Below are 25,478 nucleotides of genomic sequence, written 5' to 3'. Positions count from 1 at the left end.
CTGAGTCCTTCCAAACCACTCATTGTTGAATTTGCGATTTCCAAATTGTTGTGTAATGTTTATATCCAATGGCCGATGATCACTACACGATTTATCTATAATTTCTCTTCATAATTTCTCTTTATGTGACAAGGATTTAAAAGGATTTCCCAGTAGATTGTCAACTTGATTCATGATGATGAAGATTTTGAAAGTTTTATGTTGACATAATCAATCCAATCAAAGTTACAGTAGATATGATGTGATTTGACGTTATTTTTTTCTGTGGCCAATGACCTTGATCCTTCTTGGATGGGCACCTCTAATGTAACTCTATGGCTGCACCCAATGTGCCTACATTTTTGAGCTCTCCCCATAGATTTTTTTTTTAACCCACTGTTCCTAGGCCGTCATTGAAAATAAGAATTTGTTCTTAACTGACTTGCCTAGTTAAATAAAGGTAAAATAAAATTTAAAAAAATAAAATTTTGTGGTGAGGGAGTATCCCTATGAGTGACAGAACACTGAGCCAATCATGTCGCAACTAGAGAACATTACCAATCGCCACCACAGAAAGCACTGAGCTTGGCTGAAACACTTGCATTTTGGGGATGCCTTACTCAAGAAAGCAAAACAAGTGACCATGTTTGTATGCAGCTTTATTTACTGTTTTCAAACTGATATGTGACATATATTCATGTCCAAAAAACATGCAAAACAGGCACAACAACAACAAAAAATGTGTCGCCACTGACATTGGCTGCACGGAGTTGCAATAAGAGAAATCCTATGCAGCCTTGTTTACAAGTTCAAACACTTGAATCTGAGATGTAATCAGGGGTGTGTCACTCCCTGACCTTAAGAGATCCTTTTTATTCTCTGTTGTGCTTAGGTCAGGGTGTGACTAGGGTGGGTAGTCTAGTTTTTTCATTTCTATGTTGGCCTGGTATGGTCCCTAATCAGAGGCAGCTGTCTATCGTTGTCTCTGATTGGGGATCATATTTAGGCAGCCTTTTCCCACTGTTTTTTTTTTGTGGGATCTTGTTTTTGTATTGTTGCCTTTGAGCACGACAAAGCTGCACGGTCGTTTCTTTGCTCTTTATTGTTTTTTTGTGCCGCTTCTCATAATGAAAGATGATGAACCCAAACCACGCTGCACTTTGGTCCGATTCATGCAACAACATTCGCAACAGGGTGAAAGTAAGGCGATATTAATTGTGAAAGGCTCACGTTTTACCGGTATGGCATACCCACATAATTTATTTTACAGGACGCCATACCGGTAAAACGTGAGCCTTTCACAATTAATACAACATGCCCAGAAGACTATATGCTATTATACCATTATTTAACATTACTGCATGTCAGACGCAATTAGTGAATTGATCGGAAACCGGTTGGCATACTCTCCAAATTGCATTGTGGTTTGTGGGGAACACTTACATTTTGTGGAGGCGGAGATGAGTGGCCGAGACCAAGGTGCGCGTGGACAACAGTGGATGATGCATCAATTCAGGCTACAAGTGTAGGCCTAATGACAATCGCAGAATATCATTTGTATTTGTATTTATTATGAATCCCTGTTAGTTTCTGTAGGAGCAGCTACTCGTCCTGGGGTCCAGCGAAATTCAGGCAGTTTAATACCATTTTAAAACATTACAATATATTCAGATTTCACAACACACTGTGTGCCCTCAGGCCCCTACTCCACCACTTCCACATATCTACAGTACTAAATCCATGTGTATGTATAGTGCGTATGTTGTGTATGTATAGTGCGTGTGTGTGTGTGTGTGTGTCTGTGCTAATGTTTGTTTTGCTTCACAGTCACTGTTGTTCCATAGGGTGTTTTTTTAACCCTCACATTAACCCTTAAAATCTATAAATCATCTTTTCCCATCAAAGCTAACCCTCTGCCCCCTCCCTCAACCAATCCTCCTCCCTCCCATTTTGAAATGTCAGACTGTAGTTGGCACCCGCCCTCCCCTGGCCCCTATACCCAAGGCCCCTCACTGAGTGCTGTACACACCGCTGAGCAGGCGGCTCTTCTTCTCCTCCTTCTGGCTCTCGTTCTTCAGGTCAGCAAACACCTGGGAGAAGAAGTTAGGGTCTGTGTTCATCTGGAGCATCTTGACACTCATCAGCTTGGTGATGGACATGCAGCGGATCCAGAAGGTCTGCCTGCAGGTGTCCACCAGGAAGGGTTTCAGGGGGTAGGCGATCTCGTTGCCCATGTAGGAGCAGGTCGTATAGAGGCAGGTGAGCAGCACGGCATGCAGCTCGTGCAAGGTGGCCACCTCGGAGGAAACCGCCTCGCGGCACAGCATGTAGAGGAAGACCACAGCGGCCGGATTGATGCAGCTCTGGTTCTGATAGCAGTTGTCCAGCAGATAACGGTCCACCACCCGCAGCCACAGCACCGGGTCCATGGAAGACATGTCCTGGAGCCGGTAGCAGCGCCGGCACAGGAACTCACCCAGGCAGCGCAGCAGCTCGCCGGTTGTAGCGTGGACCATCACCAGCCTCCTGGGAGTGTCGAGGTCCTGGACGGTCACCATCTGGGGCGTGTCGGGGGCCGTGTTTGAGTTGGATAAGGGGGCCGTCTCGACCAACGAGGCGGCGTATATGGAGCTGTTGGAGATGGCTGGAGTGCTCTGGTCCTGGGTGGACAGCTTGTCACAGGACTGAGACTTCTCCAGGTTCTCATTACTCAGATGGGCAATGTTGTTTTGGTTGGTGTTCTCATGGGCCTGCACCTTCTTGGAGCTCTTCTTCTTCACACTCCGCCTCCATGGTGAGTAGCGCTTCAGAGTCTTGTCTTTTGCGCTCTTACCGGTCTGGACTTCCATCAAGTGGCCCACAGTGTCTGGCCCATCTTTGAAGAGGACTGCCTTCTTGCGGAGCGAGATAGACATTGCGGTTCCCATGGTCAATAGTGCCTGTGGAAAACAAAATGCTTCAATATTAGCAAAATGAAATGCATGGCATCAGTTCAGTTGGCCTCGCTAGCTCACCTCCGGCTGTCTCTGAAATGGCAACCTATTCCCTGTAAAGTGCACTGCTTTTGACCATGGCCCAAAGGGGTCTGGTCAAAAGCAATGCTTTATACAGGAAACAGGGTTCCATTTGGGACAGATTCAGTATTAAGCATAGACATTAGTGCTCTGTGTTCATAAACATGAGCAATATAACATTCCAAAGTGAAACAAAAATATTACTCACTGATTTCAAGTTGATATGTGTAAAAGTTATAAAGATATTTCTACATTTACTTTGTTAATTGAAAGGTAAAGACGGGTTGTCCAGTGCTTTGAGTTCAAGGCTGTTATGGTTGTGACCATCAGAATTGTCCAAGGTTCTGAAATCGAGTTTCCACGTCGTAATAAAGAAGTATGTCATAGAGGCGATTTTGTGAAAGATTATAAGTTTGATGTTGGCAAAAATAAATAAATAAACAAATAAATAAAGTCTGACGTTCAACGTGAGAATTTGCCTCATATTTGATACAGCCCAGCTCAATAATTTGAAAACGAAATAACCTCTGAGTGTCTGCCACGTCACGGCGTTAAATTTCTGTCCTCCGTGGCTGAATAACATGTATCTGGCGAGTGTTTTGCATGGATCTCAATGGTCTGTCAAATTATATTGGCAGCTCTGTCAGGCTCCCGTTTATCTCGTTCACCAGCAGACTATTCTTCCCCCTAAATTGTGCTTTAGTGAATTCACTTCAGCAATCTACTCCAATAATGCGCATTTAGCCTGGGGACGAATATTTGCGCGCCTATAATCGCTATTTGAAGTGGGGAGCATACAGGCATTCTTCTATGTCAGGACTGACTGGAGCGCTAGCTTAAAATGCGCTATAAAATTAGGCTAAATTGCATTTTCATTTAAAACGCAACATAAGAACCAGAAGTAGCTGAATTAAAAGCTTATACAACTTCATTCAAACGTTTTTAAATAATTTTAAAAAATCATACAACAGTTGATCCAATACTAGACTAAGCTCTGTTTGAATATTCAAGTACCTCCCCATCCCTAATTGCTGTCCCAAAATATTATCAATATCTCACAAACTCAAATCTCTCTCCCTGTGTTTGTCTGTCTGTAGGAGATTTTGGGTCAGTGCAGTAGGTAGAGAGCAGGCGTTTAAGACCATCCTGTTCTCTGGGTAACACTAAGACAACTGATTTTGTAATGTAAATATCACTGTAAATCTGCATGAACATGACACACACACTGGAAAACTCTTGTTTCCATGGTTACTGGTACTTTACTTGAGAATGTATATATTTTTTAACTTTTACTTCTACTTGACAACATTCAGAAAGAAAAGATGTGCTCGTTACATTTCCAATGCTCAGGCAGGACAGCAAAACGGTCAAATTCATACACTTATTAAGAGAACTCATCCCTACTGCCTCTGATCTGGTTTGTAAAATATTGTTAGACTGTGCCCCTGGCTTTCCATAAATAAATTAAAACAAGAACATCTGTTTTTGAAATCTAATATTACTGCTTGCGTCAGTTACTTGATGTGGAATAGAGTTCCATGTAGTCATGGCTCTATGTAGTACTGTGTGCCTCCCATAGTCTGTCCTGGACATGGGGACTGTGAAGAGACCTCTTGTGGCATGTCTTGTGGGGTATACATAGGTGTCCGAGATGTGTGCCAGTATTTTAGACAGACGGCTCGGTGCATTCAACATGTCAATACCTCTCATAAATAAAAGTAGTGATGAAGTCTATCTCTCCTCCACTTGCAGCCAGGAGAGATTGACATGCATATGATTAATATGAGCTCTCTGTGCACATCCAAGGGCCAGCAGTGCTGCCCTGTTCTGAGCCAATTGCAATTTTCCTAAGTCCCTTTTTGTGGCACCTGACCACATGACTGAACAGTAGTCAAGGTGCGACAAAACTAGGGCCTGTAGGACCTGCCTTGTTGATAGTGTGTTTAGAAGGCAGGACATCGCTTTATTATAGACAGACTTCTCCCCATCTTAGCTACAACTGCATCAATATGTTTTGACCATGACAGTTTACAATCTAGTGTTACTCCAAGCAATGTAGTCATCTCAATTTGCTCAATTTCCACATTATTTATTGCATCAGAGTTAGTGAGTGTTTTGTTCCAAATACAATGCTTTTAGTTTTAGAAATATTTAGTGCTAACTTTTTCCTTGCCACCCACTCAAACTAACTGCAGCTCTTTGTTGAGTGTTGATGTCATTTCAGTCGTCGTAGTAGCTGACGTGTATAGTGTTGAGTCATCCACATACATAGAAACTCTGGCTTTACTCAAAGTCAGTGGCATATCGTTAGTAAAAATGGAAAAAAAACAAGTGGCCTAAACAGCTACCCTGGGGAATTCCTGATTCTAAATGGATTATATTTGATAGGCTTCCATTAAAGTAACAAGTAACTATTTACCCACATTATTGCAGTGGGTGTAAAGCCATAACACAAATGTTTTTCCAGCAGCAGACTATGACCAATAATGTCAAAAGCTGCACTGAAGTCCAACAAGACAGCCCCCACAATCATTTTATCATCAATTTCTCTCAGCCAATCATCAGTCATTTGTGTAAGGGCTGTGATTGTTGAGTGTCCTTTCCTATAAGCATGCTGAAATTCTGTTGTCAATTTGTTTACTGTAAAACAGCATTGTATCTGGACACACTTTTTTCCAGATGTTTACTAAGGGTTGGTAACAGGCTGATTGGTCGGCTATTTGAGCCAGTAAAGGGGGCTTTACTGTCACGCCCTGATCTGTTTCACCTGTTCCTGTAATTATCTCCACCTCCTCCAGGTGTTGCTTATTTTCCCCAGTGTATTTATCCCTGTGTTTCCTGTCTCTGAGTGTCAGCTTGTCTTGTATGTTTGTTATGTTTTGGCAAACTGGAATACTTTCCCGCCTGCCTGATCATCCTGCCTGCCCTGATCTTGATTCTGCCTGATCTTGATTCTGCCTGTCCTGATCTTGATTCTGCCTGTCCTGATCTTGATTCTGCCTGTCCTTCGGTACCGTTTGGACTCAGGTTTTGACCGTTTTTGCCTGTCCATTACTATTCTATTGCCTTACGCTATTGGATTAAGAAATATTGTAAGACTCCAACCATCTGCCTCATGTGTCTGCACCTGGGTCTCACCTTGTGTCATGATATTTACTGTTCTTGGGTAGTGGAATGACTTTAGCTTCTCTCCAGGCCTGAGGGCACACACTCTCTTAGGCTTAAATTGTGGCAATATTGTCTGCTATTACCCTCAGTAATTTTACATCTAGATTGTCAGACCTCGGTGGCTTGTCATTTTTTTTCCACCTTCTACACTGACTTTACGTAATTCAAAAGTACAATTATTGTCTTTCAAATTTGGTCTGATATACTTGGATGTGTAGAGTCAGTGTTTGTTGCTGGCATGTTATACCTAAGTTTGCTTATCTTGCCAATGAAAAAGTCATTAAAGTACTTTGCATTATCAGTGGGCTTTGTGATGAATGAGTCATCTGATTCAATGAATGAAGAGGCCGAGTTATCGTCTTTAACCAAAATTTCATTTAAGGTGCCCCAAAGGTTTTTTTTTTACTACCAATTCTTTATATTATTTATTTGTTTCATAGTGTAGTTTCTTTTTATTTAGTTTAGTCACATTTCTTAATTTGCAGTACCTTTGCCAATCAGTTGGGCTGCCAGACTTAAATACAGAAATAAATACAATTATTCATAATAGGCTACAACACCAGAAAGCATGATTTGACCACAGAGGATCATTAGCTTCTTTTCCTTTTTTTTTTAAAGCTGTGGAATGTTTTTACATCACATAGCCTACAGTCGGAAGGGCCCACCATTTGGTATTTGCAGCACTCGCTACCCAAATAGAGGATTGTTGAGTTGCGACTGTCAGGGACAAGCTGAGAGACCCAGCCAGGCATGTCGCAATCATTTAAAAACACAATTTTGGACAGTTTTTCCTCCTCCAAGGTAGATAGACATCCTATTGTGTTCGTGTAACCCTTTTCGTCAAAATAAGAAAACATTGTATTGATCTGTTTGTCAGTGTCAGCAGAGTAGGCTACCCTGTAATTGTTGTTCTACATAACAAAAAGTGTGCGCCCAATTGGGTGTCCTGTATCTGTAAGAAATGAAATCTGTTCTCACCCCTGGATGTAATATACACCTCAATTAGGCTTTTAGAAATCCTCATTATTTAGTTCAATTATTTTATATTTTTTATTTCTATAGAGCGCACACTTTCTCGCTCGGATTTCTAATGCGAGTGGGACGGGTGTGGCTTCGTGATCACAAGAGCAGCCAGCTGATCAATGATTTGACAGCTCCAATGCAGTTCCACCTCAGACACAGCCAAAACCATCAGCCATGCTGGTGTTGGTTCTCGCCAATTAAAGCTTAATCTGATTGAATCTAGGCCTACAGTGCTATCGCACTGTAGCGCATCTCTTCAGCGCCACAGATTGAATTGAGCACTCTGTGTTCCAAGCAAGAGAAGCACAATGTTGGTCAACCACATATAAACTCAATGAAATGTATTCATGAAGACTTTGTTAATGTAAGGCACTTTATGACAACTATTGATGTAAAAGAAAAAGACAAAGCTCACATAAAGACATGAATCCAAGCAGTTTAATCCATAATTTTATTGTGTTGTGTTCTATTCTGTATTGAATGATCTAGGTATTCTGTCAGACGACTAACCCAGACGGTGATCTGTGCTGTGTGTTCATGTGTTAGGATGTATTCTTCCTTATGACCTCTAATCTCCTTCAGTTAGCTTTCAGGAACTCAGTTTCTCCTGTAACACAAATACACAGTCAAAAGAAAATATATTGCCATATTAAAATGTTTAGTTGTATATTTAAAAAATATATATATTTTTAATTGAACCTTTAAATGAAAACGTAGGACAAAACACACATCACGACAAGAGAGACAACACAACACTACATAAAACAACGTAGCATGGCAGCAACGCATGACAACACAGCATGGTAGCAGCAAAACATGACAACAACACGGTATCAGCACAAAACAGGGTACAGACGACATTGGGCACAGACAACAGCACAAAGGGAAAGGTAGAGACAACACTACATCACGCAAAGCAGCCCCGACTGTCAGTAAGAGCGTCCATGAATGAGTCTTTGAATGAAGAAATTGAGATAAAACTGTGTTTGTTGCAACTCGATCCAGTCACTAGCTGATGCATGTATGCGTGTGAGCATGTATATAGATCTCTCTTTACCATCCTTCATCACCCCACAGTACTCGTCACACTCCCTCTTGGAGTAGAACTTGTTACTGTTGCCCTGGCAGTAGTCCTTTTTATATTCCAGACAGAGTCCAGAGTTGGGATCGAAGGCCCAGATCTTGGGCTGCCCAGTGCAGGGTTGAGCATCCATGGGCATTCTGCAGGCAGCTGTAGAGAGACACACCCCACCAGACAGGAGGATAACACATTAGAGACCATCTAGTCTTTACACACAGCCTATGGGATACTATCATGAGCACCATAATGTATCAGAAAAGTGGGTTGAGCATTGCCACATTATCAACTAGGTTATCAAATCAAACTTTATTTGCCACATGCGCCGAATACAACAAGTGTAGACTTTACCATGAAATGCTTACTTACAAGCCCTTAAGCCGAATACAACAAGTGTAGACTTTACCATGAAATGCTTACTTACAAGCCCTTAACCAACAGTGCAGTTCAAGAAGAAGAAAATATTCACCAAATAGGCTAAAATAAAAAGTAAAACAAGAATAACAAAGAGGCTCCATACAGGGGGCACCGGTACTGAGTCAGTGTGCGGGGGTACAGGCTAGTTGAGGTAATCTATACATGTAGGTGGGGGCAAAGTGACTATGCATAGATAATAAACAAACAGCTTGTAGTAAATTGTCCGGTGGAAGTAAAACCTGCGTCTCCTACAAGACTGTATTAGCCCACAGAGCTGAAGTCAAGGCATTAGCTCTGGGGAGCTAACGGAAGTCTTGAGGTCTTCCACAAGATTACCCATCACTCGAGTGTGGTTTGCCTACAGAATAACCACCTCTGTTACACTCTATCCCCTCACCTTCAGTGCGGCAACTCTGCAGACACTCCCTCTCGGTTACAAAGTTGTTCTGGTTGCCCATACAGCCTCCGTAGGTGAACAGCTGACAGCTCATACTGGTGGAGTTGTAGAAGTAGCGCTGCACCATCCCGAAACAGGGACCTGCGTCTGGCTCCGCCTTACAGGACTCTGAGGAGAGATGCACGGTAGCAGTGTAGAACTGTTTGTCAGACAGTCTGGTAAGTGCAGTGCATTGTGTGTGCTAACCATAGACACAGGGGTGGACTGGGACCAGAAATCTGGAATTTCTAAAACACCGGATAATTTTCCCCTCCGAGGACCCTGTTATTAGCCAAATAATTATAATTTGCCAGAATTTCCCTATGGCCAGTCCATCCCTGCATAGACATACATTATGTATACAATATACTGTATATGTAATATACATAATTGGTTCTATCAGCTTCCAGAGATTCACTGACTAGACCCACACAAAGTGCAAGCTAAACCTTCAATTTAGAGGTCAATGGCATAGCTAGCAGGCCCATCATGCACTCTCACCTGCACTCCGGAAGATCATGGTGTCATCACCCATACCGGAGCCCTCCACAGGGGCAGGATCAGGGAGGACTATGTTCCTCTTAGCTCTCTGGAGACAGACAGGTGAGAAGTTAGCAGGGTTGGGGTCAATTCTCTTTCAATTCCAGTCAATTCAGGAAGTTTCCTGAAATTCCAAATCCAATTCAAATTATCTTCAAAGCTTTTCAATTAAGAAAATGTGGAATTGGAATTTGATTAACTTTCTTCAATTCCTTTAACCAAATCCACTTTTTAATGAAATCTCCGTCTCTGATACGGGGTACAACCTCAACATTGAAACTTGAATCATTGAATACAGGAAGTACCGGTGCCGTAATCTCAGATGGAGGCTCTGCTGCTACAGGCTCTGCTTCTGGTACACACTCGCCTGTGGAGAGAGACAGCAGGGGTTCAAAGGTCAAAGAATGTTCAGACACATAGTGGATGTCACAGGTGTGTGTGTGTTTGTGCCTGTGTGCACACATTGCCTGCCTGTGTACGCGTGTGTTTTGCTCACGTTTGTGTGTCTGTACCTTTGTTCTGTTTGATGATGACTGTGTCGTCAGCCATGCCCTGCTCCCTCACCAGCCTCCTGAAGTCGTCCAAGATAGTGGTCCGCAGTTCCATGGTGCGGCCTGAAGGAGGCAGCATTTTAGTTTAGTTCTGCTGCAGAATATACAGGACTAACCGTAAAAAAAATATATATTTATACGATAATAACATTATAGCTGTGTCATTATAGTTGTGAATGGCCTGGTCCCAGATCTGTTTGTGGTCCTGCCAACTCCTAAAGTCATTGTCATATTTTTGTTTATTTCTGTTTGGGCCTTCCTAATCTCACCCGGGCGCATGTGTAGGCGTGTTTTGCATCGGCTGAAAGTTGATTGCATCAGATTTTGAACCGGGCTACCTCCCAGGTGTGAGCCAGGTGCTCTGTTCAAAGGCCTCGGCGAAGTTGGCTCAAAACAAAAGCAATGTAATTAAGCATGGGTAGTAATTAGTAGGATTCTGTGATTTCCCATGCAAAAGTGCCTTCCTAATGACAAATGCAAACATTTACACAGGGCAAAGAGATGTTGTATATGATGCTGGACGATGCCTCGTTGAAAAAAATGACAGAGCAGCACAGATTACGGTTCGATTTGAGAAGAGAGCACCTCCCTCCCTGCTTTTTCTGGATGACGTGACAGGCCTTTGCCCGGGGCCCTGCGGCTCAGCATAATCGAATCCGCCCATTGTCTCAGTGGTGTTGTGTTATACAGGTGCATTAGTAAAAAAAAATCTATATTTTTAAAAAGTTTTGTTAGAAACACCGGATAGGTGCAGTTAAACGTGTCGCTTCACAGGGTCAACCATAGTGGCCCGTCACCCCTGGAGCAAGTTAGTATTAGGGTTAGGTCAAGGGAACATCGACAGATTTGTACGGATATTTGTACCAGCAACCTTTCGGCTACTGGCCCAACACTAACCGCTAGGCTATCTGCTCCATATTAGTAGTGACACTCACTGTATAGCTTGGCAGACTTGGTCTTCTCGCCACCTGTCTTCTGTTTACTCATCATGACGATGGCATACTCATCATAGTTAGTGTGAACGACATAGGCATCAACATCAGCCCCCCACTCTGCATGGAGGAGAACACAGACATACAGTACATACTGTCAATGACCCGCCATCTTTGACTTTATAAATATGGCTGGTAAGACAGTGGTATACATTTTGTTTTAAAATCCCTGGCCCTTTACCTCCCATTCTGAGAGTATTAGAATGGTGTAAAGCCATTGGCTACAATTCCATCTTGCATATCAGAGGGGACATGTTTTTTTTTCAGAAATACAAGTGCCCAGGAGGTAAGGGATATGACTTGATTCGTGGATTCAGGGTATGAACAGACATTAAAGACTCACTGGCAACGTGGTAGGTGAATCTTCCAGGTGTGTCTGTTAGCTCATAATCACCGGAGATCTGCTTACATGTCCCGTGCCTACACACGCACACGCGCACACACACACGTACATCCATAATATATTTAGTCAAGCTATGGTGAATCCAGTAGCACTGTTAGAGGCTGTTCAGAGACACACGCATGTGTGTGTGTAACCTCACTTTTTCATGCTGCGTTTCATGCTGACTTTGCCTTCAGTGTCCCCGGCCTGCAGCTCCAGTATGCCGATAGCTGAGTCTCCTCTGTGGCGCTGCATCCAGGGACAGGTGGAAGCTACTGCAATATCATGCCACTTCCCCATGAACTGACCCATAGAGGGGGGGGGGGGGAGGAGGAAGAGAGAGAGAGAGAGAGAGAGAGAGAGAGAGAGAGAGAGAGAGAGAGAGAGAGAGAGAGAGAGAGAGAGAGAGAGAGAGAGAGAGAGAGAGAGAGAGAGAGAGAGAGAGAGAGAGAGAGAGAGAGAGAGAGACGTGTCACCTGGATTTGAACTTTTATTTAAAGCTTTTTCATCAAACTGTCCCCATTTCTTGTTATCCTCAGACAAATTATTGCTTTCATTTTTGCTCGAATTATCATTTCCGGAAAAGGTTTAAAATAAAAGGTTAAAATCCAGGTCATGTGGCATAATTAACCAAAACATAATTTGGTTCTGGGTTCCAAGATGGAGTTTTTTTTTACAGACCAACAATGCAGTATTTACAGATATTAACAGGTACTCATAGAAACACTTTAGACCGCACAAGCTGATCAAAAGCAAACACATTTTGACCTCTCAACTGAATCAGACAACTACCCATCCAGTATGCACCATTTGTAAACGTGCAACTGGTTACGGCTGTGCTATTGAAGAATATTTGAGAGAACGCAAGAGAGACAGAGCAAACTCCTTGGGAAGGCTACGAAAAAGGGAGAAAGAGCAACCGCGATGACTAAGAGAGTAACTCTTACCTTGCTCAGGTCAAAGTTCTCCTGTGTGGGGAAGAGCGGTTCGGCAAGCACTGGCACACCATGGAGGGAGTTCACCAGGACCAAAAGGACCACAAGTATGGCACCTTGCTGCATTCTGTCTGTGTGTCTCCGATACGAACCTCCGACTGAGTTTCCTCTGAGCCCCTGGATCTGCTGGGAGATCACACCCACCCCTCCAACCCTCAGATCCCTCCATCCCTCCACTGGACTAGGCTAGCAAACCAGAGAGCATTGACCCATATGTATTTACCCCTCTCTGTACCCCCTCAAGCTCCAGCAGAAAACAAACAGCAAACAGAGCAAAGTTCTTCTTTATCTGACTGTTTGTCCCTTTTTCTGAAACATTGGACATCAAAGTGGAATTTAACGAGGGAAAAAAATCATTACATTTCAGCGCCACAGAGTTGTAGCATGCATAGCGAAATCAATTATTGCTCAAGGGCTGAACCCTGTGGTTCTTCATCACAAAAACATGTAACCTGTTATGTATGTGGTATGAACATGAGTTGCTCAGATAAACATATGGAACTAAACCCACATAAACACACACTACCATACCCCCACACACACACACACACACACACACACACACACACACACACACACACACACACACACACACACACACACACACACACACACACACACACACACACACACACACACACACACACACACACACACACACACCCTTTCCATGGGTAACAATATTGATTATTGGGTTCTGGATCCTGATTGGCCCGCTCTGATTGATCGATGTTCCTACTCTGTGTTGAACAATACTCTCTAAGTATATGTCGTCCAAGTTTCTTCTGTATCCCGTCTCTATCTCACATTCTCTCCAATTCTATCTCTCTCTCCCTTTAATCGCTCGAACACTCTTATGCGCTCAGGGCTGCGATCCAATAGGCAGAGAAAAAGACAATGAGGTCACAGACACCACGTAGCACCATAGGCAGAGGAACACTAGAATTTATTCAGCCATAGCAGTGTTATACAAGACAATGACGTCCCTTGTTTATCGGATTCAGAAAGGAAGGCGAATTTAACTGTCCGTTGTACCGAGGGGACAAGAGACAGACAGACATCAGAGAGGATGTTGGTAATAAAATAAGACGGGCTGTCTAAGAGTGCATCTGTCATTAGTGGTTATACTATTTCACCCTTGTGAGGTAAAGCGTGTTGAGGTTCTGTTGTTGCCCAGTGAAACGTGTGGTGTAAAGGAGAGTGCCGGGAAACTGGTGCGGCGAAGCGAATCCATGAGTAATCATGATGTTGCTCTGATCTGAAGGAGAGCACAAAAACAAAACCTGCAGTTTATTCAAATATCAAGTGTTCCGGTAGTCAGTCGACCACAACATAGACTGTCTGTAGGAAGGATTTCCAGTGACTCACCTTTAGCGTCCATAGGGAGGACAGTTCTCTGCAAACAACAAAGAGCACGACAACGTTGTGTTACACACGGTCTGCTTTCAGTCGTACAGCTGAGAGACGTGAAATGTAGGGACTGTTTGTGTCTGTGTGTGTCCATACTTAGGCTACTACCTGCAGGTGGTGGGGTCAGAATGGCGTCCTTGGGAAATCCATGAGATGTGGCAAAGTCTTTAAATTTCTGAATCACTTCAGGCTTTACCTTCTGAGAACGACCTGCAGGCAGACGGACGAAATGGCAACGTTTGATGCAAGCAAAAGTACAGTCTCACTCCAGAATTAGACATTTATCCATGTTTTTCCAAATGTCAAGTTTCAAAGCTGCTACAAACATTACATTTCCATGTGTTTTTGACACTGAGTTTACTCCTCCCGCTCAGCATTGTTCCGTTTCTCCAAACGTCAAATTTTGAAGTTGCTCCAAATTTCGAGGTATAGGGTTAAAGGTTAAGGGTTAAGGTTTTGGATAGGGTTAAAACAATATGTTTAGGCACACATTCAGAATGATTTAGGTAAGGGTTAAGGTTTGGAATAGGAAACGTTTTGTAATAAATACGAGTGTCCACTACTGGGATTGAACACCTGACCTTCTGATCTGGAGTCTATCTGAAGTTAAGGGATTACGCTCGTCCACAACCCTGGTCCACAGTGCCCTAGCAAAACCCAAGCCTACTTGATGGTAATAGCACTCACTGTTGTCAAAAGTGTCCCGTTTTGAAGGAATTTTCCTCAGGACATGGCTAGACGTCCAATTTCGAATGTGCCTGAGTTATGAGCATATTGCCCCATTCTAAGCCTATGCAACAGAGATGGTAAGGTGAACCTTGCCCTCCAGTCTTTGCGATAGCTAAGAATAAGCTATCTTCAAACTTCAAAAAGAGATATACAAAAGAGTTCATCTGACTCTGGGCAAGTAGAAAAAAAAAAGTTTTTTGGCTCATGAGAGACACTGGTTTAAACCTGGTCAGTCACACCTCTACCACGAAGAGCGGACTTACCATAGAGGGCCACCTGTGTGTACTCTCTGTCCATCTTCTTGTGCTTCAGGACCAGTGCATATTCATTATAGTTGGTCTCCACTACTGTGATGTCCTTTACTTTGTTATGGCCTGGAAAAACACAAATATATTTTCTCATTATTTTCAACAACAAAAACGGAAAAAGAAGAGAAGACTACAATACTGACGCAAAGATCAGCGACTTTGTACAGCAGGGGTCCCCCAACTACATTCAGCCATGGGACGATTTTGTCTGGAGCGGATGGTCGGGGGGGGGGGGGTATAATTACTGGTTTGTTATTGAGCTGCATAGCATTAGTGCTGGCAGGCAGAGGACTCACGGGTGCTGAAATAGGTGAAGGCGCCAGGTATCGCTGTCTTCTCATACGTGTAAAGCTTACTGCGGCAACCTGTTGATCTTCACACAAGCAAAAAAAATAGAACATACGATATGAATGTGCATGCCCATTTTTAGTACATTTTCAATGCCCTGACCAGGATGTCAGTCCTGTGGTTATTTTGCCAGAATGCCAATGTCCATTCTAGTGTTGTATTTAATGATGTGTTCCTGCCCACCTCTGGGTCCACATGGTGAGGTTGACGTCGCCGTTGGTCTGTGGATTCAGGATGCCCATGGACACTCTCAGCTTGTCTCTGTATGGGGCAGTAAACCCTGGGGAGTCATACGCCAGGCCCACACGGTACCACTTCCCTGCAAACTGAACACATAGAGTCAAACCCTCAAGTCAACCTAGCAGAGTGGCTGTACCAGAGCCCTAGCCTGGGGAGTCATACACCAGGCCCACACGGTACCACTTCCCTGCAAACTGAACACATAGACAGAGTTAAACCCACAAGTCAACCTAGCAGAGTGGCTGTACCAGAGCCCTAGCCTGGGGAGTCATACACCAGGCCAACACGCAGACAGTACTGTTTGTACTGTTTGCTGCTCCTTTACAAAAGAGACATGGGTCTCAACCGCACTTCCCTGCCTAAATACAGGTTCAATAGATTTTTTAAAAACACACAGAGGGAGTCAAACCCACTGGAGTTGCTCTATCAGAGCTACTCTATAAGAGTAACACTACCCAGTCATACGGCATTTAGTGCAAACTGAACATAACATAGAGATAGTAGGCTACACAAAGGGAGTCAAACCTGCCTGAAGAATACGTGGATAGAATAGTTGAATAGGATGTACTTGTATGTAGATACAGTACTTGTATATACTTGTATAGGAATACAGTATATAAATATGAAATGGGTAAAACATTATGTAAACATTATTTTTTTTGTTTTTACCCCGTTTTCGTAGTATAGTTACTATCTTGTCTCATCGCTACAACTCCCGTACACAACCCAACCAATCCGCACTGCTTCTTAACACAGCGCGCATCCAACCCGGAAGCCAGCCGCACCAATGTGTCGGAGGAAACAGGCCCGCCACAGGAGTCACTAGTGCACGATGAGACAAGGATATCCCTGCCGGCCAAACCCTCCCTAACCTGGACGACGCTAGGCCAATTGTGCTTCGTCCCATGGACCTCCCGCGACCTCCTGCTCGTGTTTCTTGGCCCAAGCAAGTCTCTTCTTCTTATTGGTGTCCTTTAATAGTGGTTTCTTTGCAGCAATTCATCAATGAAGGCCTGATTCACGCAGTCTCCTCTGAACAGTTGATGTTGAAATGTGTCTGTTACTTGAACTCTGTGAAGGATTTATTTGGTCTGCAATTTCTGAGGCTGGTAACTCTAATGAACTTATCCTCTGCAGCAGAGGTAACCCTGGGTATTCCTTTCCTGTGGCGGTCCTCATGAGAGCCAGTTTCATCATAGTGCTTGATGATTTTTGCGACTGCACTTGAAGAAACTTTCAAAGTTCTTGACATTTTCCGGATTGACTGACCTTCATGTTTTAAAGTAATGATGGACTGTTGTTTCACTTTGTTTATTTGAGCTGTTCTTGACATAATATGGACTTGGTCTTTTCCCAAATAGGGCTAACTTCTGTACACCACCCCTACCTTGTCACAACACAACTTTTAACAAGGCACACTTGTTAACTGAAATGCATTCCAGGTGACTACCTCATGAAGCTGGTTGAGGGAATGCCAAGAGTGTGCAAACCTGTCATCAAGGAAAAGGGTGGCTACTTTGAAGAATCTCAGATATAAAACCTATTTTCATTTGTTTAACACTTTTTTGGTTACTACATGATTCCATATGTGTTGATATTTTAGTTTTCACGTCTTCACTATTATTCTACAATGTAGAAAATAGTAAAAATAAAGAAAACCCCTTCAATGAGTAGGTGAGTCCAAACTTTTGACTGGTGCTGTAGATAATTATCTAATAAGGAAGTTAGTTCTATATCTGTGTCTGTCCATGGGCCATGGGCCGAGGGAACTTAGCGTGCATTTGCTAGTCATTATATCTGTTTTGCAACCCTGCCGACTGCCTGACCTTTGACCCTAGCACTGTTTGCTTTGGGTTCAGCTTCTGCCTCTATCCTAATGCGGCCCCGTCCCAACCACACGGATACAACGTTCCGTTCCCTACCAGACAGCCAATGAGTACTGAACATGTGGGGACGGGGAACATGTCTATGACTTATTTAAATAATAGACTCACGGACTAGAGGTCGAGGTTGAAGAGAAACTGCCCCTAAAAAACAACTTCTCATTTAGGAAACTGCCTATGTGGCATTGACATGAGTCAAACATTTATTCCACTGTCAGAATTGAGTATAACGTGTAAATAGGATAATTTTGGTCATAAATTCACTGTTGTCCAAAACAGTTTAGTGGTCGGGATTGAATCACAACATAAATGAAGGTTGGGTTTGTTTCAATCCTACCCACAAGCCCACAGCTGGCAGCACACAAGTAATCATCAATTTGGAGTGCAGCTGCACACAACCCGATTGTATTGCCTGTGGAACAATATGTAAATAACCCAATAGCTCCAAATTTCAATGGCTTAAAACCTCAACCTTGTAGAAATTAATATACACATTTTGAAAGCATTTAATGAGAAAGCTCAAGCTTTCTCATTAAATGCTTTCAAAATTTGTATATTAATTTGTGCATCATGAAAATATTGATCATGAAAATATTGACACAATATTGACACATTTATATTTTGTAATTTATTGACGGCCCATAACAAGCTATCCAAAGTCAAACCAATTTTGCCAATTCGCACACTAGCCGGCTGAAGCTAATTGGCTTAATAATTTGGAAAGCTCTTCCCACCTGCGAACACACACGAGACACCACATCAAAACACACCCTGAAAGCAACTAATGTTTGAATTCAGTCATGACCTCTAGCATTTCTTAATTAACCAAATCTAAAACAATGCCAAATCAGGAAGTTGCCCTTTAAAGTTATGCGTCACCTAATGAAAAACCAATAGAACAGTATGCCATTGCCCTCTAAAAATGAGCTTAATCATTTCCCACAAAGATTATGTGATGTGTAATGTCTTGTGGAAGCAGAGCAGGCCCTTCACTGATGCACCCTGGGTAATTAAAGCAAGCAGTTGAAAGAAGGAAGCAGCATGGACTCTGACATGACTCTGGCTCCTTCGGATATTTCTTGTTTCTTTTGGTTGTTGTTGATTATGTGCGTATTAGTATTGTACTGTTCGACATTTACTGCACTGCTTGGAGATAGAACGTGTTTCGCTGCACCTGCTTTAACATTGCGCTCTGTGTATGCAAGAAATAAACTTTGATTTGATTTGAGTCTGGTCTCACCCTCTGCAGGTCGAAGTCTCTCTGAGGCTGCACGTCTCCATGGACACCCATCAAACACACCATCGCCGTGGCCATTGTCACAAAGGTGATCCTCATGGTTGGTGGCAGAGGAAGAGAAGGAAAGAGAGAGAGGAGGAGAGAAAGACAAGTACACTGTTCTGCAACCAAACTGAACTGTAAAAGAGTGAAAAGCTGCACTGGAGCTGGACTACAGTGGCAATGCCAATTTTTTTCTCAAGTCCGCCCATTATTTGCCCAGCCAATCATTGATCAGAAGCTGAAGCTGAGCTGAAGTGCTCAGCTGCAGCAGGCAGAGAGGGAATGATGCCGCGTTCACGTGCCAGTCGGAACTAGAAAACTCAGACATTTCAGACTTGCTAAACGGTTGTAGTTATAAACATGTCGCGTTCAACCAGTTAGCAAGTTGGACATTTATGAGTTTCCTAGTTCCGACCAGCATGTGAACGCGGAATGATAGACAAGTTGGCTCCTGAATCCTTGGTGAGCATTCCTGAAGGACATTGAATTCCTGAATTCCTGACAGGACAGAGGAGTGCTTCAAATACCACCCTTCAAATACATCAGTTAAAGTATTCAGACAAGGGGCATTTGTGCTTTTTTAAACAATTATTCAATTCACTGTTTGTCCTTTTACCAACCAAGAAGCCTTTGTTTTTGACTCATACATTGAGTCATACATTGGGAAACACTCTCAGAAGAGCTAAATGTAATTAAACAGTTTTAAGTCCAAAGCAGACGTTTTTTTTATCTCAATACAAATCATTTCTGGGTAACAATTAAGTATCTTACTGTGATTGTTTTAAAATAAAATGGTCACAAAGAAACAAAAATAGCTTCATAGCAAAGAGCAATTTCTCAAGCAAGAATTTAGCTAGGACTGTCTAGGGGTGGTCTGAGTGGAAATGAAAAAAAAAACTGAAAACTAGCTGCTATTGACAGATAGGTTTGGAACTCACTTTTTTATTGGTCTATTAACTAATTTAATAATGTCACCAGGCAGGCCGAAACTCCATCTCACCAAAACAGGCAGAAATTTCAGGCGGTCTTTTCAAACAGCTCTTACACTATCAGGGCATTATCAGGATTTTCACAATTTCACTGTATTATTCCAACCTCATAGTGTAGATATATACAGTATATAACACACAGGACAATCACTTTTTTTTGACTGCACTGGGCCTTTGTATTTGTATTAATATTGACTTTCCCTTGCCAATGTTTTTGTATGCATGCTTTACAGCCAGACAGTACTACTTGTAGTGGCAAGAAAAGTATGTGAACCCTTTGGAATTACCTGGATTACTGCATTAATTTGTCATCAAATTTGACCTGATCTTCATCTAAGTCACAACAATAGACACAGTCTGCTTAAACTAATAACACACAAACAATTATACGTTTTCATGTCGGTATTGAACACACTGTGTAAACATTCACAGTGTAGGGTGGGAAAAGTATGTGAACCTTTGGATTTAATAACTGGTTGACCCTCCTTTGGCAGCAATAAACTCAACCAAACGTTTTCTGTAGTTGCGGATCAGACCTGCACAACGGTCAGGAGGAATTTTGGACCATTCCTCTTTACAAAAGTGTTTCAGTTCAGCAATATTGTTGGGATGTCTGGTGTGAACCGCTCCCGAGGCCATGCTTCTCAATCGGGTTGAGGTCAGGACTCTGACTGGGCCACTCCAGAAGGGGTATTTTCTTCTGTTGAAGCCATTTTGTTGTTAATTTACTTCTGTGTTTTGGGTCGTTGTCTTGTTGCATCACCCAACTTCTGTTGAGCTTCAACTGGAGGACAGAGAGCCTTACATTCTCCTGTAAAATGTCATGATAAACTTGGGAATTCATTTTTCTGTCGATGACAGCAAACTGTCCAGGCCCTGAGGCAGCAAAGCAGCCCCTGAGCATGATGCTCCCTCCACCGTACTTTACAGTTGGGATGAGGTTTTGATGTTGGTGTGCTGTGTTTTTTTTTCTCCACACATAGTGTTGTGTGTTCCTTCCAAACAACTTTAATCTGTCCACAGAATATTTTGCCAGATGTTCTGTGGAACATCCAGGTGCTCTTTTGCGAACTTTAGACGTTTAGCAATGTTTAAAAAAAAAAAAGTTTTTTCTTCTTCCGTGGTGTCCTCCCATGACCACCATTATCGTTTGGTGTTTTACATATCATAGAATCTTCAACAGAGATGTTAGCCCGTTCCAGAGATTTCTGTAAGTCTTTAGCTGACACTTTAGGATTCATCTTAACCCCATTGAGCGTTCTGCACTGAGCTCTTGCAGTCATCTTTGCAGAACGGCCATTCCTAGGGAGAGTAGCAACAGTGCTGAACTTTCTCTATTTATAGACAACTTGTCTGACTGTGGACTGATGAACATCAAGGCTTTTAGAGATACTTTTGTAACCCATTCCAGCTTTATGCAAGTCAACAATTCTTAATCGTAGGTCTTCTGAGATCTCTTTTGTTCGAGGCATGGTTCACATCAGGCAATGCGTCTTGTGAATAGCAAACTCACATTTTGTGAGTTTTTTTAATAGGGCAGGGCAGCTCTAACCAACATCTCCAATCTCGACTCATTGATTGGACTCAAGGTTAGCTGACTCCCGACTCCAATACGCTTTTGGAGAAGCGATTAGCCTAGGGGTTCACATACTTTTTCCAACCTACACCGTGAATGTTTAAATGATGTATGCAATATAGACAAGGAAAATACAATAATGTGTGTGTTATTAGTTTAAGCACACTGTGTTTGTCTATTGTTGTGACAAAGATGAAGATCAGATCTAATTTTATGACAAATTAATGCAGAAATCCAGGTAATTCCAAAGGGTTCACATACTTTTTCTTGCCCTAAGTCGTTTTTTATATTTTTGACAACTTTTACTTCACTTACATTCCTAAAGAAAATATTGTACTTTTTACTCCATACAGTTTCCCTGACAACCCAAAGTACTTACATGTGGTCCTTCTGTAGCTCAGTTGGTAGAGCATGGCGCTTGTAACGCCAGGGTAGTGGGTTCGATCCCCGGGACCACCCATACGTAGAATGTATGCACACATGACTGTAAGTCGCTTTGGATAAAAGCGTCTGCTAAATGGCATATATTATTATTATATTATGTTGAATGCTTAGCAGAACAGGAAAATTGTTAAATTCACGCACTTATCAAGGGAACACGTGGTCATCCCTACTGCCTATGCTCTGGGGGACACACTAAACACAACAGCATCTTTTGTAAATAATATAGAGCGTTGGAGTGTGCCCCTGGCTATCAGTACATTTTAAAAAGAAGAACATGGTGCCGTCCGCTTTGCTTAATATAAGGAATTTGAAATTACTAATACTTTTACTTTTGATACTGTAACGGCTGTCATCATCGGATGAGGAGGAATTGGACCAAAGTGTTCATGACGTGGTAAGTGTTCATGACTTTTATTGAACTGAACACTTAAACAAAAATAACAGTGAATAAACGAAACCGTCCTGTCTGGGGAAGAACACTAGACAGAAAACAACTACCCACAAAACACATGTGGGAAAAAGCTACCAAAGTATGGTTCCCAATCAGAGACAACGATAGACAGCTGTCCCTGATTGAGAACCATACCCGGCCAAAACAAAGAAATACAAAAACATAGAAAAAAGAACATAGAATGCCCACCCAAATCACACCCTGACCAAACCAAAAAAAAGACATAAAAAGCTCTCTAAGGTCAGGACGTGACAGATACAAGTATATTTTAGCAATTAAATGTACTTTTGATACTTAAGTATATTTAAAACCGAATACTTTTGGACTTTTACTCAAGTAGTATTTTTACTGGGTCACTTCCACTTTTACTTGAGTAACTTTCTATTAAGGTATCTATACTTTTACTTAAGTGTGTCAATTGGGTAGTTTTTTCACTACTGCTTCTCTGCCACACCACCTTCTCTACCATTGCTTAATGTTGTTCCTAAATGCCACAACAGAACAGAAAAACAGAAGACAAATAATCTAATCAAATGTTATTTGTCACATGCGTCATACAGTGGCTTGCGAAAGTATTCACCCCCTTGGCATTTTTCCTGTTTTGATGCCTTACAACCTGGAATTAAAATGTATTTTTCTGGGTTTTGTATAATTTGATATACACAATATATATAATATACACTTTGAAGCAAGAAATAAGACAAAAAATGTCTACCTTGAGCGTGCATAACTATTCACCCCCCCCAAAGTCAATACTTTGTAGAGCCACCTTTTGCAGAAATTACAGCTGCAAAACTCTTGGAGTATGTCTTTATAAGCTTGGCACATCTAGCCACTGGGATTTTTGCAAAACTGCTCCAGCTCCTTCAAGTTGGATGGGTTCCGCTGGTGTACTGCAATCTTTAAGTCATACCACAGATTCTCGATTGGATTGAGGTCTGGGTTTTTGACTAGGCCATTCCAGGACATTTAAATGTTTCCTCTTAAACCACTCAAGTGTTGCTTTAGCAGTATGCTTAGGGTCATTGTTCTGCTGGAAGGTGAACCTCCGTCCCAGTCTCAAATCTCTGGAAGACTGAAACAGGTTTCCCTCAAGTATTTCCCTGTATTTATCACCATCCATCATTCCTTCAATTCTGATCAGTTTCATAGTCCCTGCCGATGAAAAACGTCCCCACAGCATGGTGGTGGCAGCATCATGGGGATGATATTCTCAGGGTGATGAGAGTTGTTGGGTTTGCAACAGACATAGCGTTTTCCTTGATGGCCAAAAATCTACATTTTTGTCTCATCTGACCAGAGTACCTTCTTCCATATGTTTTGGGAGTCTCCCAAATGCCTTTTGGTAAACACCAAACGTGTTGGCTTATTATTTTCTTTAAGTAATGGCTTTTTTTCTGATCACTCTTCTGTAAAGCCCAGCTCTGTGGATTGTACGGCTTAAAGTGGTCCTATGGACAGATACTCCAATCTCCGCTGTGGAGCTTTGCAGCTCCTTCGGGGTTATCTTTGGTCTCTTTGTTGCCTCTCTGATTAGTGCCCTCCTTGCCTGGTCCGTGAGTTTTGGTGGGCGGCCCTCTCTTGGCAGGTTTGTTGTGGTGCCATTTTCTTTCCATTTAAAAATAAAATGGATTTAATGGTGCTCCGTGGGAGGTCCGAGGTACTGATATTTTTTATAACCCAACCCTGACCTGTACTTCTCCACAACTTTGTCCCTGACCTGTTTGGAGAGCTCCTTGGTCTTCATGGTACCGCTTGCTTGGTGGTGCCCCTTGCTTAGTGGTGTTGCAGACTCTGGGGCCTTTCAGAACAGGTGTATGTATACTGAGATCATGTGACAGATCATGTGAAACTTAAATTAAGTCCACCTGTGTGCAATCTAACTAATTATGTGACTTCCGAAGTTAATTCGTTGCACCAGATCTTATTTAGGGGCTTCATAGCAAAGGGGTGAACACATATGCACCCACCACTTTTCCGTTTAGAATTTTTTTAGAATTTTTTTAAACAATCTTTTTTTCATTTCACTTCACCAATTTGGACTATTTTGTGTATGTCCATTACATGAAATCCAAATAAAAATCCATTTAAATTGCTGGTTGTAATGCAACAAAATAGGAAAAACGCCAAGAGGGATGAATAGTTTTGCAAGGCACTGTAAACAGCAGGTGTAGACTAACAGTGAAATGTTTATTTACAGGTCCTTTTCCAACAATGCAGAGTTAAAAAAGTAAAATAGAAACAGTGACACAAGGAGTAAATTCACAGTAAATAACTAATAACAAAAACATGTTTAAAAAAACACAGCTCTATACAGGGAGTACCAGTACAGAGTCGAAGTGCAGGGGTACGAGGTAATTGAGCTAGCTATGTACATATAGGTAAGGGTAAAATAACTAGGCAACAGGATAGATAATAGACTGAGCAGTAGCAGCAGCGTATGTAATGAGTTTGAAAGTGTGTGTGTGTGTGTGTGTGTGTGTGTGTGTGTGTGTGTGTGTGTGTGTGTGTGTGTGTGTGTGTGTGTGTGTGTGTGTGTGTGTGTGTGTGTGTGTGGCATCAGTGTGAATGTGAGCGCATGTTAAATGTGTGGGGCGTATGCAGTGTGTCTGTGTGTTTGTGTTGGTAAGTTAGTGTAAGTACAGTATCAGTCAAAAGTTTGAACAGACATACTCATTCAAGGGCTATTCTTTATTTTGACTATTTTCTACATTGTAGAATAGTAGTGAAGACATCAGAACTATGAAATAACCCATATGGAACCATGTAGTAACCAAAAAAATGTTAAACAAATCAAAATATATTTTATATTTGAGATTCTTCAAAATAGCCACCCTTTGTCTTGGTGACATTTTTGCACATTCTTGGCATTCTCTCGACTAGCTACACCTGGAATGCTTTTCCAACAGTCTTGAAGGAGTTCCCACATACAGTACCAGTCAAAAGATTGGACAAACCTACTCATTCTAGGGTTTTTCTTAATTTGTACTATTTTCTACAAAACTATGAAATAACATCAAAACTATGAAATAACAAATATGGACACATGTAGTAATTCCAAAAATATATTTTGTATTTGAGATTCTTCAAAGTAGCCACCTTTGGACAGCTTTACACACTCTTGGCAATCTCTCAACCAGCTTCATGAGGTAGTCACCTGGAAGGCATTTCAGTTAACAGGTGTGCCTTTTTATTAGTTCATTTGTGGAATTTCTTTCCTTCTTAATGTGTTTGAGACAATCAGTT

At 42.1% G+C, this 25,478-nt stretch overlaps 3 protein-coding genes across 6 annotated transcripts; all 3 read right to left on the bottom strand.

Moving 5' to 3' along the window:
• Positions 1 to 1,988: 1,988 nt before the first annotated feature.
• Positions 1,989 to 3,387, bottom strand: LOC127931864 (cyclin-dependent kinase 5 activator 1-like). The gene is made up of 2 exons (XM_052525991.1): positions 3,252 to 3,387; positions 1,989 to 2,918 (listed from the first exon to the last, which is right to left on the bottom strand). Exons 1-2 carry the CDS (start codon positions 3,318 to 3,320, stop codon positions 1,989 to 1,991), a joined length of 999 nt encoding a protein of 332 aa, XP_052381951.1. The 5' UTR covers positions 3,321 to 3,387.
• A 4,234-nt stretch (positions 3,388 to 7,621) lies between these two features.
• ambp (alpha-1-microglobulin/bikunin precursor) lies at positions 7,622 to 12,702 on the bottom strand. The gene is made up of 10 exons (XM_035776747.2): positions 12,528 to 12,702; positions 11,741 to 11,883; positions 11,542 to 11,618; positions 11,142 to 11,258; positions 10,168 to 10,269; positions 9,961 to 10,022; positions 9,617 to 9,704; positions 9,077 to 9,244; positions 8,242 to 8,415; positions 7,622 to 7,791 (listed from the first exon to the last, which is right to left on the bottom strand). Exons 1-10 carry the CDS (start codon positions 12,639 to 12,641, stop codon positions 7,763 to 7,765), a joined length of 1,074 nt encoding a protein of 357 aa, XP_035632640.2. The 5' UTR covers positions 12,642 to 12,702; the 3' UTR covers positions 7,622 to 7,762.
• Positions 12,703 to 13,502: 800 nt separating this feature from the next.
• ptgdsa (prostaglandin D2 synthase a) lies at positions 13,503 to 18,934 on the bottom strand. Of its 4 annotated transcripts, none has more exons than XM_052525994.1 (7): positions 18,734 to 18,934; positions 15,554 to 15,696; positions 15,319 to 15,395; positions 14,978 to 15,088; positions 14,082 to 14,195; positions 13,944 to 13,971; positions 13,503 to 13,858 (listed from the first exon to the last, which is right to left on the bottom strand). In XM_052525994.1, exons 1-6 carry the CDS (start codon positions 18,827 to 18,829, stop codon positions 13,946 to 13,948), a joined length of 567 nt encoding a protein of 188 aa, XP_052381954.1. In that variant the 5' UTR covers positions 18,830 to 18,934; the 3' UTR covers positions 13,503 to 13,858; positions 13,944 to 13,945. The 4 variants fall into 4 exon arrangements, with proteins under 4 accessions (XP_052381954.1, XP_035632638.1, XP_052381955.1 ...); XM_035776745.2 differs by having other exon boundaries at positions 13,503 to 13,833; positions 18,734 to 18,933; XM_052525995.1 differs by having other exon boundaries at positions 14,094 to 14,195; positions 18,734 to 18,933.
• Positions 18,935 to 25,478: the final 6,544 nt, after the last annotated feature.

The sequence above is a fragment of the Oncorhynchus keta genome, chromosome 9 (genome assembly GCF_023373465.1).
Source record: "Oncorhynchus keta strain PuntledgeMale-10-30-2019 chromosome 9, Oket_V2, whole genome shotgun sequence".
Lineage (NCBI taxonomy): Eukaryota > Metazoa > Chordata > Actinopteri > Salmoniformes > Salmonidae > Oncorhynchus > Oncorhynchus keta.
Note: the sequence above shows the minus strand (reverse complement) of the source record. Positions and strands in the feature narration are given on the sequence as shown.

Excerpts from the sequence above, each read along its gene's own strand:
- LOC127931864 (XM_052525991.1), bottom strand. The coding sequence starts at position 3,320 with ATGGTCACAACCATAACAGCCTTGAACTCAAAGCACTGGACAACCCGT. Across the intron at positions 2,919-3,251 it reads TTTACCTTTCAATTAACAAA|GCACTATTGACCATGGGAAC; the intron begins GTAAATGTAGAA and ends TGTTTTCCACAG.
- ambp (XM_035776747.2), bottom strand. The coding sequence starts at position 12,641 with ATGCAGCAAGGTGCCATACTTGTGGTCCTTTTGGTCCTGGTGAACTCC. Across the intron at positions 11,619-11,740 it reads ATGAAACGCAGCATGAAAAA|GCACGGGACATGTAAGCAGA; the intron begins GTGAGGTTACAC and ends GTGCGTGTGTAG. Across the intron at positions 10,023-10,167 it reads CATCATCAAACAGAACAAAG|GCGAGTGTGTACCAGAAGCA; the intron begins GTACAGACACAC and ends CTCTCTCCACAG.
- ptgdsa (XM_052525994.1), bottom strand. The coding sequence starts at position 18,829 with ATGAGGATCACCTTTGTGACAATGGCCACGGCGATGGTGTGTTTGATG. Across the intron at positions 15,697-18,733 it reads GAGACTTCGACCTGCAGAGG|TTTGCAGGGAAGTGGTACCG; the intron begins GTGAGACCAGAC and ends CTATGTGTTCAG. Across the intron at positions 13,972-14,081 it reads ACCTGCAGGTAGTAGCCTAA|AGAACTGTCCTCCCTATGGA; the intron begins GTATGGACACAC and ends TGTTGTTTGCAG.